Raw genomic sequence first — 13,351 nt, 5'->3', positions numbered from 1 at the left:
CTGTTTATTACAAGAACCAACACTTCACAGTATCATTTCTGTCTCTTTCATACACAATCATATTGTCACATTCCTCTTCTTTACATAGGGTGGTAGTCATGAAACACATTCAGCCAATAATTGTAATAACTATACAAAAATTCATTATTAAACATTTTGGAGGCATTATACCAAATGTATAATTATACCAAATATTTGTTATATTTTTTTGTTATATTAAAACACACACAATTTGATTAGTCAAAACATCCCATGTGTAAAGACTCATGGTGAGATATTTAATTTAATTCACTTTTTGTGCCATCACCAGACCAAACAGCATCACAAATCCAAGATGTTAGATGTCATTTTTCTTTTATTCATCACATGTGATGCAACAATGCAGTGTCAGAGTCAATGCTTTCTTGCGACTATAGATCACAAACAGTAAAGTCATGTCAGTATCTATCACATCAATCAGAATAAATGAGACACACAACATGGTCTGTTCAATAAAAGTGGTTATTTTAATTTCCTGTGTGCTCCATCATGTTTGTACAGTTCAACACTTTCTTAAAGGTTCTGCTCATTGTTACAGTCAAACATTTCCTTTTGATTGTGTTGCCAGTTTTGTGCTGGGAGCCACTTCCAGCAGTTCCAGTGAGAAACACAGAAGAGATTGCTTACAGTGACCCGAGACCACTCCCAGTTCCCAGTTCACTGTAACAACAGGATTTAATCTACTGGATTAGATCAGCAGCACACAACACTGAGAGAGGAAGAAAGAAAAAACACACACACATTTAAACACCAAAGATCTACATATACTTTTACTTCACACATACACACACTCAAACATACACTCAAATACACACACACAGAGTCACAGCCGCTCAGCTATTTCGATTGAGAACAACCACACACTAACACTAGAAACCAACAGACACCAAAGTAACTTTACCTACAGTACAAAAATCAAAAAATATCTCAAAATATACAATTATTATTTACAGCTCAAGTATACACTCTTACTATAGATACTCAGTGTGATTTTATCAGAATGTCTATCAATATGTACAGGTTAAATACATTGTCTTAAATACTATAAATATAACTATGGGTTTGGTCACATAAAGACTATTTGCACAGTCAAATAAATACACTATTACTTTACTTTTGTTGAGTTAATCTCACTTATTTGACTGAGATAACCTCTAGGAGTTGCTTTGTAGTACATAATGCAACACAGCTGACACATGGACAAGACAAAGCGACCCTGGAGTTGGAGTTTTTCTCAATAATAGATGTCAAATATCAATATTAAGTGCCAACATCTTCTTACTGAGCAAATTTGAACGAATATGAGAAGACGTTTTTACACTGTGCAGAGAATTTCAATAGTGCTGGGAGGTGTTTTTTAAATGTCAGAGGCAAGACCTGCTGCGTCCGGAGTAAAGAAGTGATTTTGTGCAACATGTATTGAGTTCAAACATGAGGATGCTGTTTTTGAAAGACTATATTATCTCATGTGTTTTGATTGTGCTCTCTGTGTGCAAGATCCTCCACCTCAGGTTTGTCACCTCTCACACACCTCACCTATTTATTGTGCAGATCCTTTTGTAGCTACAGTGTGAAGATGGCAGTGCATTTCAGTGTGCAGCCCTATCTTCCACGGCGTGAAGGATACAGGGATCGGACCACAAACTATAATAATCTACGAGTTTCATCATCCAGTTCACCCACACAGACTCACAGTATTTTTTTTATCTCATTGACTGGTGAGATTGATTTCTTGCTGAGACATGAAACTCCTTTGTGCTCACTTTGCTGTGCTTCCCTAGATGTGCTTTACTGTAACACTAGATCAAAGCTGCAGGTGAGTACAGGTGAGTGCCTCCACCTGAGGGTATGTGCCATTTGTGTCACAAGCCAACTGGCAGAAAAAATCTGGTTTCTTGCATGCAAAATTTTAGATAACAGGTATAACAGGTTATAGTCTGGTGTTTTAAAGACGTTAAGAGCATGTTTACATATTCTTTGAGCCACCTCTTTTCCTGTGATGTAGGAGGAGACCAGTGTGAAAAGATCTCTTTGTTTAACATCGGCATATTACTGCCCTTCCCTCCCTTTTTGTTTACATAAACAGTGTTAAAGAACATAAAAACCTATGAGAGACAGGCAAAAAAATAGATTAAATAAAGGGGTTTATGGTCAAAAAGTACGGAATCTATTCATAACTTCAATACAAAAGTACATACCGCACAATATATCAAAGCTATTGTAGGCACTACTAAGCACTAGGTACTGGAGCCTGAAACCTGAGCAGATGCAAGAGGCCACATGACCACAGCAGCCTCGACATGGTAAGCGCTAACATCACATACAACAGGGAGGATCTAGCAGTGAGAGCCAATGGCATGGAAGCAGAGTGCAGCGTATCCACATGCTTTGAACGTCATAAGATGCCAGATATAACTTGTTAAAATACTCAAATTTAGAAGATCTTGCATACTAACACACAAGAAACTAGATGCCTTTTCAGCCCTTCAGCCCCCTCTCTCTCTGTATATATATATATACATATTGATAACTAATAATAATATTCTCTGACAGCATTCTTGTGATTGATGTGTATAAAGGTTTTTGTCAAATCTGTACTCAACAAACAACTCCAGGGTCTTTACTAATTAAAGTGCTCGAGTGAATGAGACAAGACATTGGTCCGAACTATAGACACATTCACTACATAATCAAGAAAACCAAATGACAAAAGCATAAGGCAAACAGACAACAGAGATGCTGTTCAGGCACCAAACAATGTGACTGACTGTGCTTCACACTACATCTGTTCAGTGTCAAGTATTGGTGTTGTCTCAGGGAGGGGCTACGAGACAGAGATAACCTGTTGTCGGCTCTTCTGCTGGCCAGCAGAGACACCCAGTGGTGAAATCTGAGTATTACCACTTATTCCAAACATTTATATCACAGTACATTTCGCACATTATACCCCGAAACATACATTATACATTAAAAAATAAAGAAGGGCTTTAGTTTTCACAAAAAGACATCAAAGTGTAGATTTATAGTGCTTATGAAATGATGTCACAATTTGAGGAATGTATAATTAAACCCAAAAATCATTATTTTAGGGAGGAAGTGAGATAAATCCACATGGCTGTGAACCTCTTTTTCACTGCACTGTCACAATATTAGAGATATATTCTTGCAGGACAGTAAAATGTCTCATCTCTGTATTGCTGAGCAAACAGCCGTGCAGGTGGAGCAGACAAAGCAAGGTGTCCGCTCTCCTCTTCCTCCTCCACATCAGAAGAGAATCTGTATCTATGGTGCGTTGCCACGGCTTCCCCTGGGTAACGCAGCTATTTTTAAAGAGGCAGGGTCACCGGGAGCTCTCATTCAGTGGCAGACAACACACTGACGCGCACACAGTTGCGCACACTGCCACCTCTGCCCTTCTAAAGGCATTGATTAAAATGGAAACGCTTGATTGAAGTGATTGATTAAAATGGAAAAGCTTTGTCTAGGCCAGCTGCGTCTGCAACAGCACAGAGATGATGTGCGCAACGCTGCTGGCACTAACTCCAGAGCCTTGTTTGTCAAGGTTGTTTCAAAGAAAAGTGCTGCTCTGTGTTAAGGCTCAGAGATGCTCTAACGATAGCGGGCGTCTGTGCTTCGGTGTTCGCGGAGACGAAATGAAGATGTGAAAAGTTTCCCCTTGTTTTGCACTACTGAGGTGTATGTACACAATTTACGATGACTCAAGACTATTGCACAACACATATGTACAGTATTCTACATTAGTGGGGAAAGTAGGCATAGAAGGAGATCTGCGGTTTTACGAGGACCCTACTTTGACTGGTTATTATTGCTGATGCATGATAGGCACAATAAACTTAAAGATGTAATGTGCTTGTAACACTGTTCACACTATCAGAATCACTTTTTACATACTGTTATGGATGTATTTGTGATCATTTTATTCTCTAGAGAAAGAAATGTTCTTGTATGGAGATACAGGCCAGGGCAAAATGTTTGTTTTCTTTGAGTCTCCTTCCATCCTATCCCCACAAATAACAATCCTCTGCAGCTGAACCAGAATAAGATGATGATCTCCCAAATCTAGGAACATCAAACTGTCTCAAAAATAACCTTCTTCAAACGGATGAACACATGGGATTAGAGTTCAGTACAATCTAAAGCATTTTAGCGTTGCACACACCTTAACCTTGGCCAGAACTTATTACAAAACAAAGCCTGTATCTGAGCCCTCATTGAGCCTTTCTAAGCCTCATTCCTCCCTCTGTTCCTGACTCTGTCCCCCTCTCTCTGCCCCTGTAATACGTTGACAGATGGAAAAAGGTCATCATATCTGGTGGGACTCACACTCCACGATCCCGTCATTACATCTGGGATTGACAGGCAGTTAGCAGCACAGATCCTACGGTGGGGAAGAACCACAGGCGAGGAGCGATGGAGCAGAAAAAGGGGGATAGAGGGATTCAGCTCTGGGGGTTAAGGTGTGATGAACGCTGCAACAACCGGCAGTGGATTTTCTCTCTTGACCTTCCTCTCTTCCTCTTTTTCTTCCTCTGTTTCCCTCTCTCCAAGCAGGGCCGGGGATTAATGGACGAGAGGATCTATGAGCTCAGTGGATCATAGTTCAGACTCAGGCGAGCCGATGTTCTGGTAGCCTGTCTTGGTGCTGGTGCCATAGTTGGTGTTGGTCATTTCCTGGGTGCCACCCGGGCCTAAGTAAGCACGGTGGGCAGGCATCGGGGAAGGAGTCTCGCTGGGGTTCTTACCGAGGATGAAGCGCTGCTCATCCTGCTCTTCGAGGTTGGAGATGTCCTTCATCATGCCTTTACGGTAGGAGACGGACAGCTTGTTGGAGCCGTCTGAGATCAGGTTGAAGTGTCGGACGATGTAGACTATGGGTAAAGGCAACATGGCCACCACGATGAGGGCATAGGCCATGGCTAAAGCCCAGGGAGGGTAGCTATGGAAACGCTCTGCACCCTGGCAAAGAAAGAGAGCAGACGTAAGATGATGAAGACAACAAAGATGTATAAAAAGGAGGTAAAGAGGAGAAGGACATTTATGGAATAATCATGCAGGTCTGATAGTGCTTCCACCACTCTGTTTATCTCTTTTCCTACTCTCTTTCTTTCTTTGAACACAGATTAATAGGAGAAACTGAACACTGACCTCAGCCTCCACCCAGGCGTTGTATCCTGCAGGACTGATGGCCATCTCGATGACAGTGGCGATGATGAGCACCACCAGGACAGCTGGTGACACGTACCTCCACATGTAGTAATAGAATGAGTACGGCTTGAAACCGAGCATGTCCTCCAGGTCCTGCATGAACCTGTGAGGAAGGGAAGGAAAGAAAGAGTGGGAAGGAAATCTCTTTAAATGGACTGAACCATGACAGTTTAATCTGTGCTTTTCATTATATGACAACTCAAAATGTCTGCTGCATACGAGCTCTCCTGTGTCACTTATTTACTACTCCCCATATGATAAACACTTGTGTATCAACATTTTATCACTCACAGGCATCACATGACTAAAAAATATAAATATAAAATGCAGGGTATTGAATTGTGGGATTGTTAGTATAAAATAGCGTACATGCCCTTGATCATATAGTGCATAAATCTGCTCGAAATTCAGACACAGAAATTAAATAGTGGACAGTAAATACTGTACCATAGCTATAACTGAGTGATTTAGGATATAGACCCAGTGACTACAGCCACACTAGCAACTCTGTGAATCTTAACCATGGTGTTTTTTTGAACTAAATGCTAATATCCAAATGCAAACAACAAAATGAATGTGCTGATATTTAGCAGGAAATGTGTACCCTGCTCACCATTTTAGTTGAACCTGCCAGCTGCTCCTTATTTGTTAACAAACATTTGCTTATGAAGACAGGTGGACTTAATCACTGTAATGATGGCCCAGTTCATTAAGTAACAGTCAAGGTGAACCAGCTTACACAATAACAGGACCTCCCCCAAGTGAACTGCAGCAGTCATTAATATACCGGTGATTTTCCAGTTGTGCAGCCAGTCCATTAGCGCCAAACACAACTGAGGCTGATGTGAATGTCATTAATTTTGTAGCTCTTGCTGGTCATAACATATTGGCCAATTGCAGAAATTTCACATGATGATAAAAAGGACCTGGATTATCAAAGTTATTACAAGTGATTTTAAGGGGAAGATTCATGTCTTGAACTGATTTTACGCCAATCCATCCAACTGTGTTATAAACATTTCATGGCGGCACTAGAGGAAGATCGGGAGATCATCAAAAGTCAGAATTCTGATAATGAGGCTAAAATTAATTAGATTGTGAACTTTCCTTTTGGACTTGAAATTATTTTGAAATATGGCCTTGTCTGCATATCGAGTTGAGTTACCTCTTAGTGCCGTAGATCCAAGCTACAGAGATGTTCTCCAGGATCACCACCACAGTGAGAGGCAAACCAGCTGAGTAGTCGTCAAACATGGTGACAAAGTAGTTTCCTGATCGCTGCACAAACAGCAGGCCTAACAGGAAGGCTATGACACAGCAAGCCACTGAGGAGGATAACAAGAAACATCCAGTGAGAATCACAAATATCTCATCAAACACAAGAGATTTGAGTTTAATAACGGCAGAAGTAAAGACAGGTAGCTCACCACACAGGATCTCTTTGCGGATCTTGAAAGCATCCAGTATGGGTGTGGTGATGCCGGTCATGGTGCCAATCATGCTTCCCAGACCTAAGTTGATCAGCATGAAGAAGAACATGACAGACCAGAAGGGACTGGCAGGGAAATGTGTCATGGCCTCTGTGAAGGCGATGAACGCCAGACCAGTGCCCTGAACCGCCTGGGGGACGGAGAGAAGAAGCGTTAGAGTAGTCAAAAGAAAATTAATATGAATTCTAGGTTAACTGCAACCATTTTTAAAATAATCAACATAATGATGATCACTGTGTCCTGGCAATATTTATGTGAACACTGAATGAACTTATTTGAGGACATAATATAATGTACATGTGTAAATTGGAGATGAACAACCAAAACTGGGCTTCGTATCCAATGAGAAGTGAAAGCCACTAGATTAAATCTCACATGCTCACTTTTCAGTCCAAGATATTAATTAGTCAGTACAGTAATGACTCCACCTGATTGATCGACCCTGGATAGGGTGAACTGTGGGCAGTGGTTTAAATTAACAAACAGCATGACGGTGAAAATGAAAATATGGATTGACCTCATCATCTGCAAAGTAGTTTTAGCTTTCTACTCAGTGATGAAGCTCCATGTTTAAAATATACAAAATATTGTATATATTGCCTCCGGTAAGTGGTCATTAGAAGGTAATACTACAGTTGCAATAATACAAAGAGATGTCCAGTTATAGAGGAAACTGAAAATGCATCTAATGGTTATTTTGGTCACAATTTGTCTGCTGATTATTTTCTCAGTTAATCAATTCTCTTATCTCTCTTATCTTGTTAAGCTGTCTGACCTTGTTGAGTTCGTCTTCCAGCATGCAGGCATCCAGGCCCAGTTGGTCAAAGCTGCCCTCCTTCACCGTCTTAATTACGCCGTACATCTCTGCGTAGTCTTCGGTAGACAGGTGGGAGAAGTTGATGTGAGGAGGGATGAGCTCTTTGCTCAGCACACCTGTGTTTAAAAACCCCAGGATCTTCTCTGCATTGCTGCACACGTACAATTATACATGTGGAGAAGAGGGATGTGTTAGTGAGTGGTTACAGTAATAATAGCTGCTAAAGAGAGACATATCATGTAGCGTTTTGTTCAAGTATGATGCACTCACTCGACAACACACTTCTCATTCATTACGTTTGCTTTGAACCCCAGGACAGCAAACACAACTAAAGTGGCCAGGATGGAGGTAACGAAGTTGATGACGGAGACCAGCGTTGCATCAAAGTGGCAGTTGTTGTCACGCTTGTTGTAGCTGGAGAAAGCAATGACGCCTCCGAAGCCCAGGCCGAGGGCGAAGAAGACCTGCGTGGCTGCTTCTCGCCACACCTGCGGCTCCAACATCTTTTCCAGCTGGAGAAAAGATAAAAAACATCAAACATCAGTGACAGATTACATCATATTTATAAAAAACACATTAACATTGATGTTCTTTCCTCAAGTAGCTTCATGCCAATATTTCATAGATATTCTATATCAAATTGACAACTCCATGTACATTATTTTATATATCATCTCTCTGTAATTCAACATATTTGGTATATTTGAAGACATTATTTGGTGAGATTGGGAGGTTTTGAGAAATGAGATGCTATCTAACATGTGTTTGTAAAAACAGACCCACATGTGAGTTTGTGAACTTCTACAGATTTATCTGGTCTTATCTCTAATTCAAGCTTTTTAGTTTTAATATTTCATAATGCAATAGTAACAAAGAAATCCATGTGCCTACTTGCAATATATGCAGCACAGTGCATCAGCTTCATCACAGCTCTGATGAAGGCCTGCGTGAATCTCAGTTCATTGCAAATGCACTAAATTGCTAACTATTTCTACATCTACATCAGCAGATTAAAAAAATAATTCACATTATATAAAGCAACTAATAAAATAACCTTCTTTTTTTTTACAACATGTAATGACGCTATATGTTTTCCACTTATCTATGTAATTACACATGTTCGCCACTGGAGGGAGACATCAACCCAACACATGACACAATGTGGATATAATGACATTTCTGTATGAGCGGATCTGACTGGCCTTGGTGGGAAAGCAGTTGAATGGCTGAAGAACTTGCACAGACAGTGTGACTTATCTGTTTGGCTAACAGTCTGTGAATGAAGGATAAGGACCAGCGAGCTTGAGAGTGCAGCACACAACGTACATCATATTATTTTTATTCTCTCACTTTTGGGGTGAACATGTGAGCAATGCCGTCCACCGCTCCCTTCAGCAGCAAACCTCGCACCAGGAAACAGAAAAGCACCACATATGGGAAGAGAGAGCTGAAGTACATCACCTTAGAGAGAAAGAGAGAGTCAAGTACATTACAATGTTACCATGGACACGCTTTTCTGAGGTCTCACACATGAAGAAAGACAAAAACTGCAACCAAACATTTCACACACACACACATGAATCAAACCAAAAACTGCTTTATGTTTGCTTGGCACTGAATCTGTGAAATTTTACCAAATGTGGAGAGAGGACTCGTTGAGGTTTGGAGAGACGAGTCAAAAATCCTTCATATAGCATTTCGGGGAATCATAGCAGTACTGACTATGATAATTGGATTACTAAGTTTAGTGTTTAAAAAACCGTGTCAAACCTTGGCGATGTGTGTATTTTCCTATTGAAAATGTGAGCTGGATGTTGTGCTGTGGTACGTGACTCACTCTTTGGATCGAGATTACAGGATGTTGTTCCAGTTGTTGCCAAATGGAGCATTTTCCATCTGCATCCTGAACCAGTCTTTGCTTGGTTCTGTTTAAGCTTATTAATGTTGCATGTGTCTCTCTTCCATAATATAGATGAGATCCAAAAATAGACCAGTGCTGATGACAGGCTTTAGGATCTTACCTTTGACTGAAAACCATTAGTCAAAGTGAATAAAACTCTCACCGATATGAATCAATCATAAATTAAAAATAGAATTAAAGCTTTTGTTAAAATGATTTATTGTGTGCATAAGCGGTGTCGTCTATGGTGCAGTAATCTCTGTAATTTAGTAGACTCGGCCCCTGCCATGATGAAGCCATGGAAACCCCGTACCTTCCCAGAGGACTGGATGCCCTTGATGACAGCCAGACAGACCAAGATCCAAGCCACCAGCAGGGACAGTGTCATCTTCCAGTTCAGGCCGCCCGTGTCATCAATGGAGCTGGTGATGTTGAGAGTCTGGCGGTACCAAAAGTAAGTGGTGGCTGAGCTCTTTTCACACTCTGGCACCACGACTATGACAGCAACAAGGATAGAGAAAGAAATGGCATTAACAGTGCTCTGACAGTAGAGTCTGCACATTTACAAAATTAGTGAAGGGATGCCCAATTAGTTGGTTTATTGTTGCTGCATTTGCATGTGTGCAGTATTTTAATGTAGCTACTCAGATAGATATATAATTGAACTATAAAACCTGCAAAAACCTCTATCCTAACAAGTACCTATTATTGATTCAGAAAATCGTTATTTTCTTAAAACTAGAGAAACAAACCAACTTGTCAAGTGTCATCTTTCTTCATTCAATGCAGCATTATTATACTGGAAACTCTTGAAATGAGCTAAAATCATCTCACTGCACTGATTTAATGCAAACAACCTATTAATATAGATATTTTTGCACCTATGTTTTGCATGTGCTATGTGCTGCCAGGTGCTATGCAGAGTTTTCTTGTAAACAAACAAAAGTTTCTATTTATATTCAGTGTTGAATGCATTTCCTTGAACATTTATTTTCATCCCAGCTTGTGCTGGTGCATTGTATGCATACGTACACAAAAACTCTGCCGACTAGCAAGTACTGGTAACTGCAAAACAGAAAATACTAGTACAAGTACTTCATAATTACATAACTCCAGCTAAATCCTATTGGATGCTCCACAGCATCTCAGCTGGACTCATAATAATAATAGTCAGAGTCAACATCCTGTGCTCGAATGTTAATGAAAGCTGATGCCCTTTATTTTGCCAGAACCTGCATGTGCCTCCACCCCGGGCTACCAGCTGACACTGTCAGCCGGGTCATACCATCTGACAGGCCGCGCCAACAGAGCTGCTCTGCGGGCTGAAGTGCAGGACCATCTTGGCTATAGAGACAGCACAAATACATCTCTGTTAGCCTGCAGAGACACTGCTGCTTGACTGCAGAGCCACGGTGAGGCAAGCTGTTTGAATGCAAAGACACGTTCTGCAGCTTTAAGCACCGTCCTGCGTAGCACACAGCCTGTGTGTGTCTGCATCTGCTGAGATACTTTGCTGAATACAGAATTGTCTTGTAGGACTCTGCAGTATTTGTTTTTCTTCTACGTAGTGTCTTTTGTATGGGGACTTGTCTCTGTTATAGTTTCAGCTGTGTTGTGCACTCACTGGCTTGGGTTCCATTTCTCTGAATAGGGCATTCAGCCCAGGGCAGTGGATACTGGAACGACTGGAAGAAATAGAAGATGCTCCATCCGATAATCACGTTATAATAGAGGCCCACGAAACCGCAAACCTGAGGGGAAATGAAAGAAAACAACACTCACTCCCAAATATACAGAACAAACACAACCAGCACAAGGGAAAAACAGCAGGCAGTGTGTTGGGGTGAACGCGTCTTCTTGAGTCAGGGCACAGACACTGAGCATACAGCTTAAGTCGGAGAGTGTATGAATTATTAAGCTGTTTGCTCTCAGCAGCCAAGGTTGGGGTCCTCTATGAGAAGGTATTTATAGCTGCTGAATCTCCCTCTGCCACATTCGGGCTTCCACACGCCTCACTGCCCCAGGCTAGGCCTCTCCCTCCTCGCTTTTGACGAAATCACTTTCAGAAGGACTAACAAACAGAAGGAGTGACGCAGTAGATCACAGACTGACCGGTTCAGCCACTGGCTCACTACGTTTTAGGCTGATAATGCTGATGGGATGGGGGACATTATGGGTCACTGCTCCTGCAGATGATGGAGACAGATTATGACAATGATTGGTGCTGGTCTTTGCATGCCGCTTGCTGTAAAACATCAAGAGGAAGTAAATATGAGCAGGCAGAGGGAGTTCCACAGTACAGTTTGTCGTCTCTGAGCCTGCACATGACATCCCAAAGTCTCATGTGGGGCAATGACCATCTTCGATACAACACCAGTCCAACAACAGTAGGTGTCTGTGTTTAAAGATCTTTATCCTTAATACAGATTTTAGTCTTCAGCCTAATCATGTGTACAATTATTATGGTATTATGGTACTGTATATAATATTTTACAGAAGGGATCATAAATTTTCACTAATTAGATTATAATGGTAAATCAATCATTCATTAATACTTAACAGATCAGTGATGAGACATTAAAAACTAATGAAAAGTCAGTTAGTGAGGCCGCAAAAAGCCCTGATGGTTGCTGCATATTTTTTCTTAATTGTAGCTTAATTGCTTTATTGTTTTACACGTTTACTATAAAGTGGAATAAATATGTCTGTATGTTTTCCACTAATAATTCATCAGTCATTAATAAATCAGCCTCCCTGCAGAAGGTAGGAACTCACACAGTTTAATAGACAGGTTCCTTTATGGATACATAAGGAGACAGATGAGTGGAGTCAGCGGCTACAGTCAACTTGAATTCAGTGTTGGTTGGTCGGTCCACTACTTTGGTGATAAGAAGTGGAACCAAGTCCAGTTTCCCCTGATTTAACTCTTCTCGAAAAGATAAATTCTTATATAATTTTGTACAGTCAATCATGTCCGCAGAGGACGAACTGCAATGGCTTTGGTGATCCTTTAGCTTTTAATCTAGCTCCACCATTCCAATTTTAATTTATCAAACACTTTTATGACAGTCCTATCAGCCTCAGTTGCCCTTTGGATCAAAATTATATCTGCTAAACAACTCCCTATTAGCACTGTCATTCTGAGGAAGCATCACTGTGTCTAAATATAGCCTCACAGAGCTGCTAGTAAAGTGGGGGGAGCTATTTTGGGAGCCCCTGTCCTGTTGGTAAAAGTCTTATTAATTTTCTCACAGTCAGTGTCTCATGTGGCTCACAGTTGCAGCTCTTCATGTTGGCACTCACCATCAGACTGGAGACCCCGATGCCTCCCAGCTGTGGGTAGACGTAGTTCCACACCCCGATGCTGCCACGCCTGATCCTCTGACCCACTGCCAGCTCCAGGAAGAACAAGGGGATGCCGATGAGGAGGAGGAGAATAAAATAGGGTACTAGGTATGCACCTGAGACAGAATAGGGACAGAGGAAAAAGGCATTTTTGCAAAGTGTACAGCTTGATTATCTGGATGTTTCTTTGCTCTATGTTTGACATCTCTGTATAGTAAAGGACAAAATGCTCATTTAAAAAACAAAAAAACATCAGAAGATTAATTGTTAAATTCTCTGTTTTGGCATCTTCCTTGTCATCGTCACCTTCCATTCACCATCTTTTTTGCAGAAGGGGCAGAGAAAGAAAAGTGCAGTGCACACGCAAAGAGGACAAGTCACGTCCATGTCCTGCTTACGTCAAGACATGAAGGGGCACCATGGTGACAAAACCATCTACAGCCAGAGAGGACTGGCTCATACTGATGGACAGCTGGAGGGGGCAGCCTGTTTCCAGACTATAAAACAAATGTCGTTTGACTCAATCAAGAATAC

General features: G+C 41.2%; 1 protein-coding gene across 2 annotated transcripts in view; it reads right to left on the bottom strand.

Annotated features, from left to right (window-relative positions):
• Positions 1-483: 483 nt before the first annotated feature.
• The window catches only part of slc6a17 (solute carrier family 6 member 17), a 34,863-nt gene continuing 21,995 nt past the window's right edge, over positions 484-13,351 (bottom strand). For both annotated transcript variants that reach the window (XM_027288737.1, XM_019259315.2), the window contains 10 exons: positions 12,776-12,933; positions 11,097-11,223; positions 9,786-9,967; positions 8,923-9,033; positions 7,843-8,084; positions 7,531-7,723; positions 6,693-6,885; positions 6,431-6,590; positions 5,206-5,368; positions 484-5,016 (listed from right to left, as the gene is read on the bottom strand). In XM_027288737.1, coding sequence (XP_027144538.1) covers positions 4,654-5,016; positions 5,206-5,368; positions 6,431-6,590; positions 6,693-6,885; positions 7,531-7,723; positions 7,843-8,084; positions 8,923-9,033; positions 9,786-9,967; positions 11,097-11,223; positions 12,776-12,933 — 1,892 coding nt within the window. In that variant the 3' untranslated portion in view covers positions 484-4,653. The remainder of the gene's footprint in view (positions 5,017-5,205; positions 5,369-6,430; positions 6,591-6,692; positions 6,886-7,530; positions 7,724-7,842; positions 8,085-8,922; positions 9,034-9,785; positions 9,968-11,096; positions 11,224-12,775; positions 12,934-13,351) is intronic.

The sequence above is a fragment of the Larimichthys crocea genome, chromosome XV, assembly GCF_000972845.2.
Source record: "Larimichthys crocea isolate SSNF chromosome XV, L_crocea_2.0, whole genome shotgun sequence".
Lineage (NCBI taxonomy): Eukaryota > Metazoa > Chordata > Actinopteri > Sciaenidae > Larimichthys > Larimichthys crocea.
This window is presented reverse-complemented; position numbering and strand designations above follow the sequence as displayed.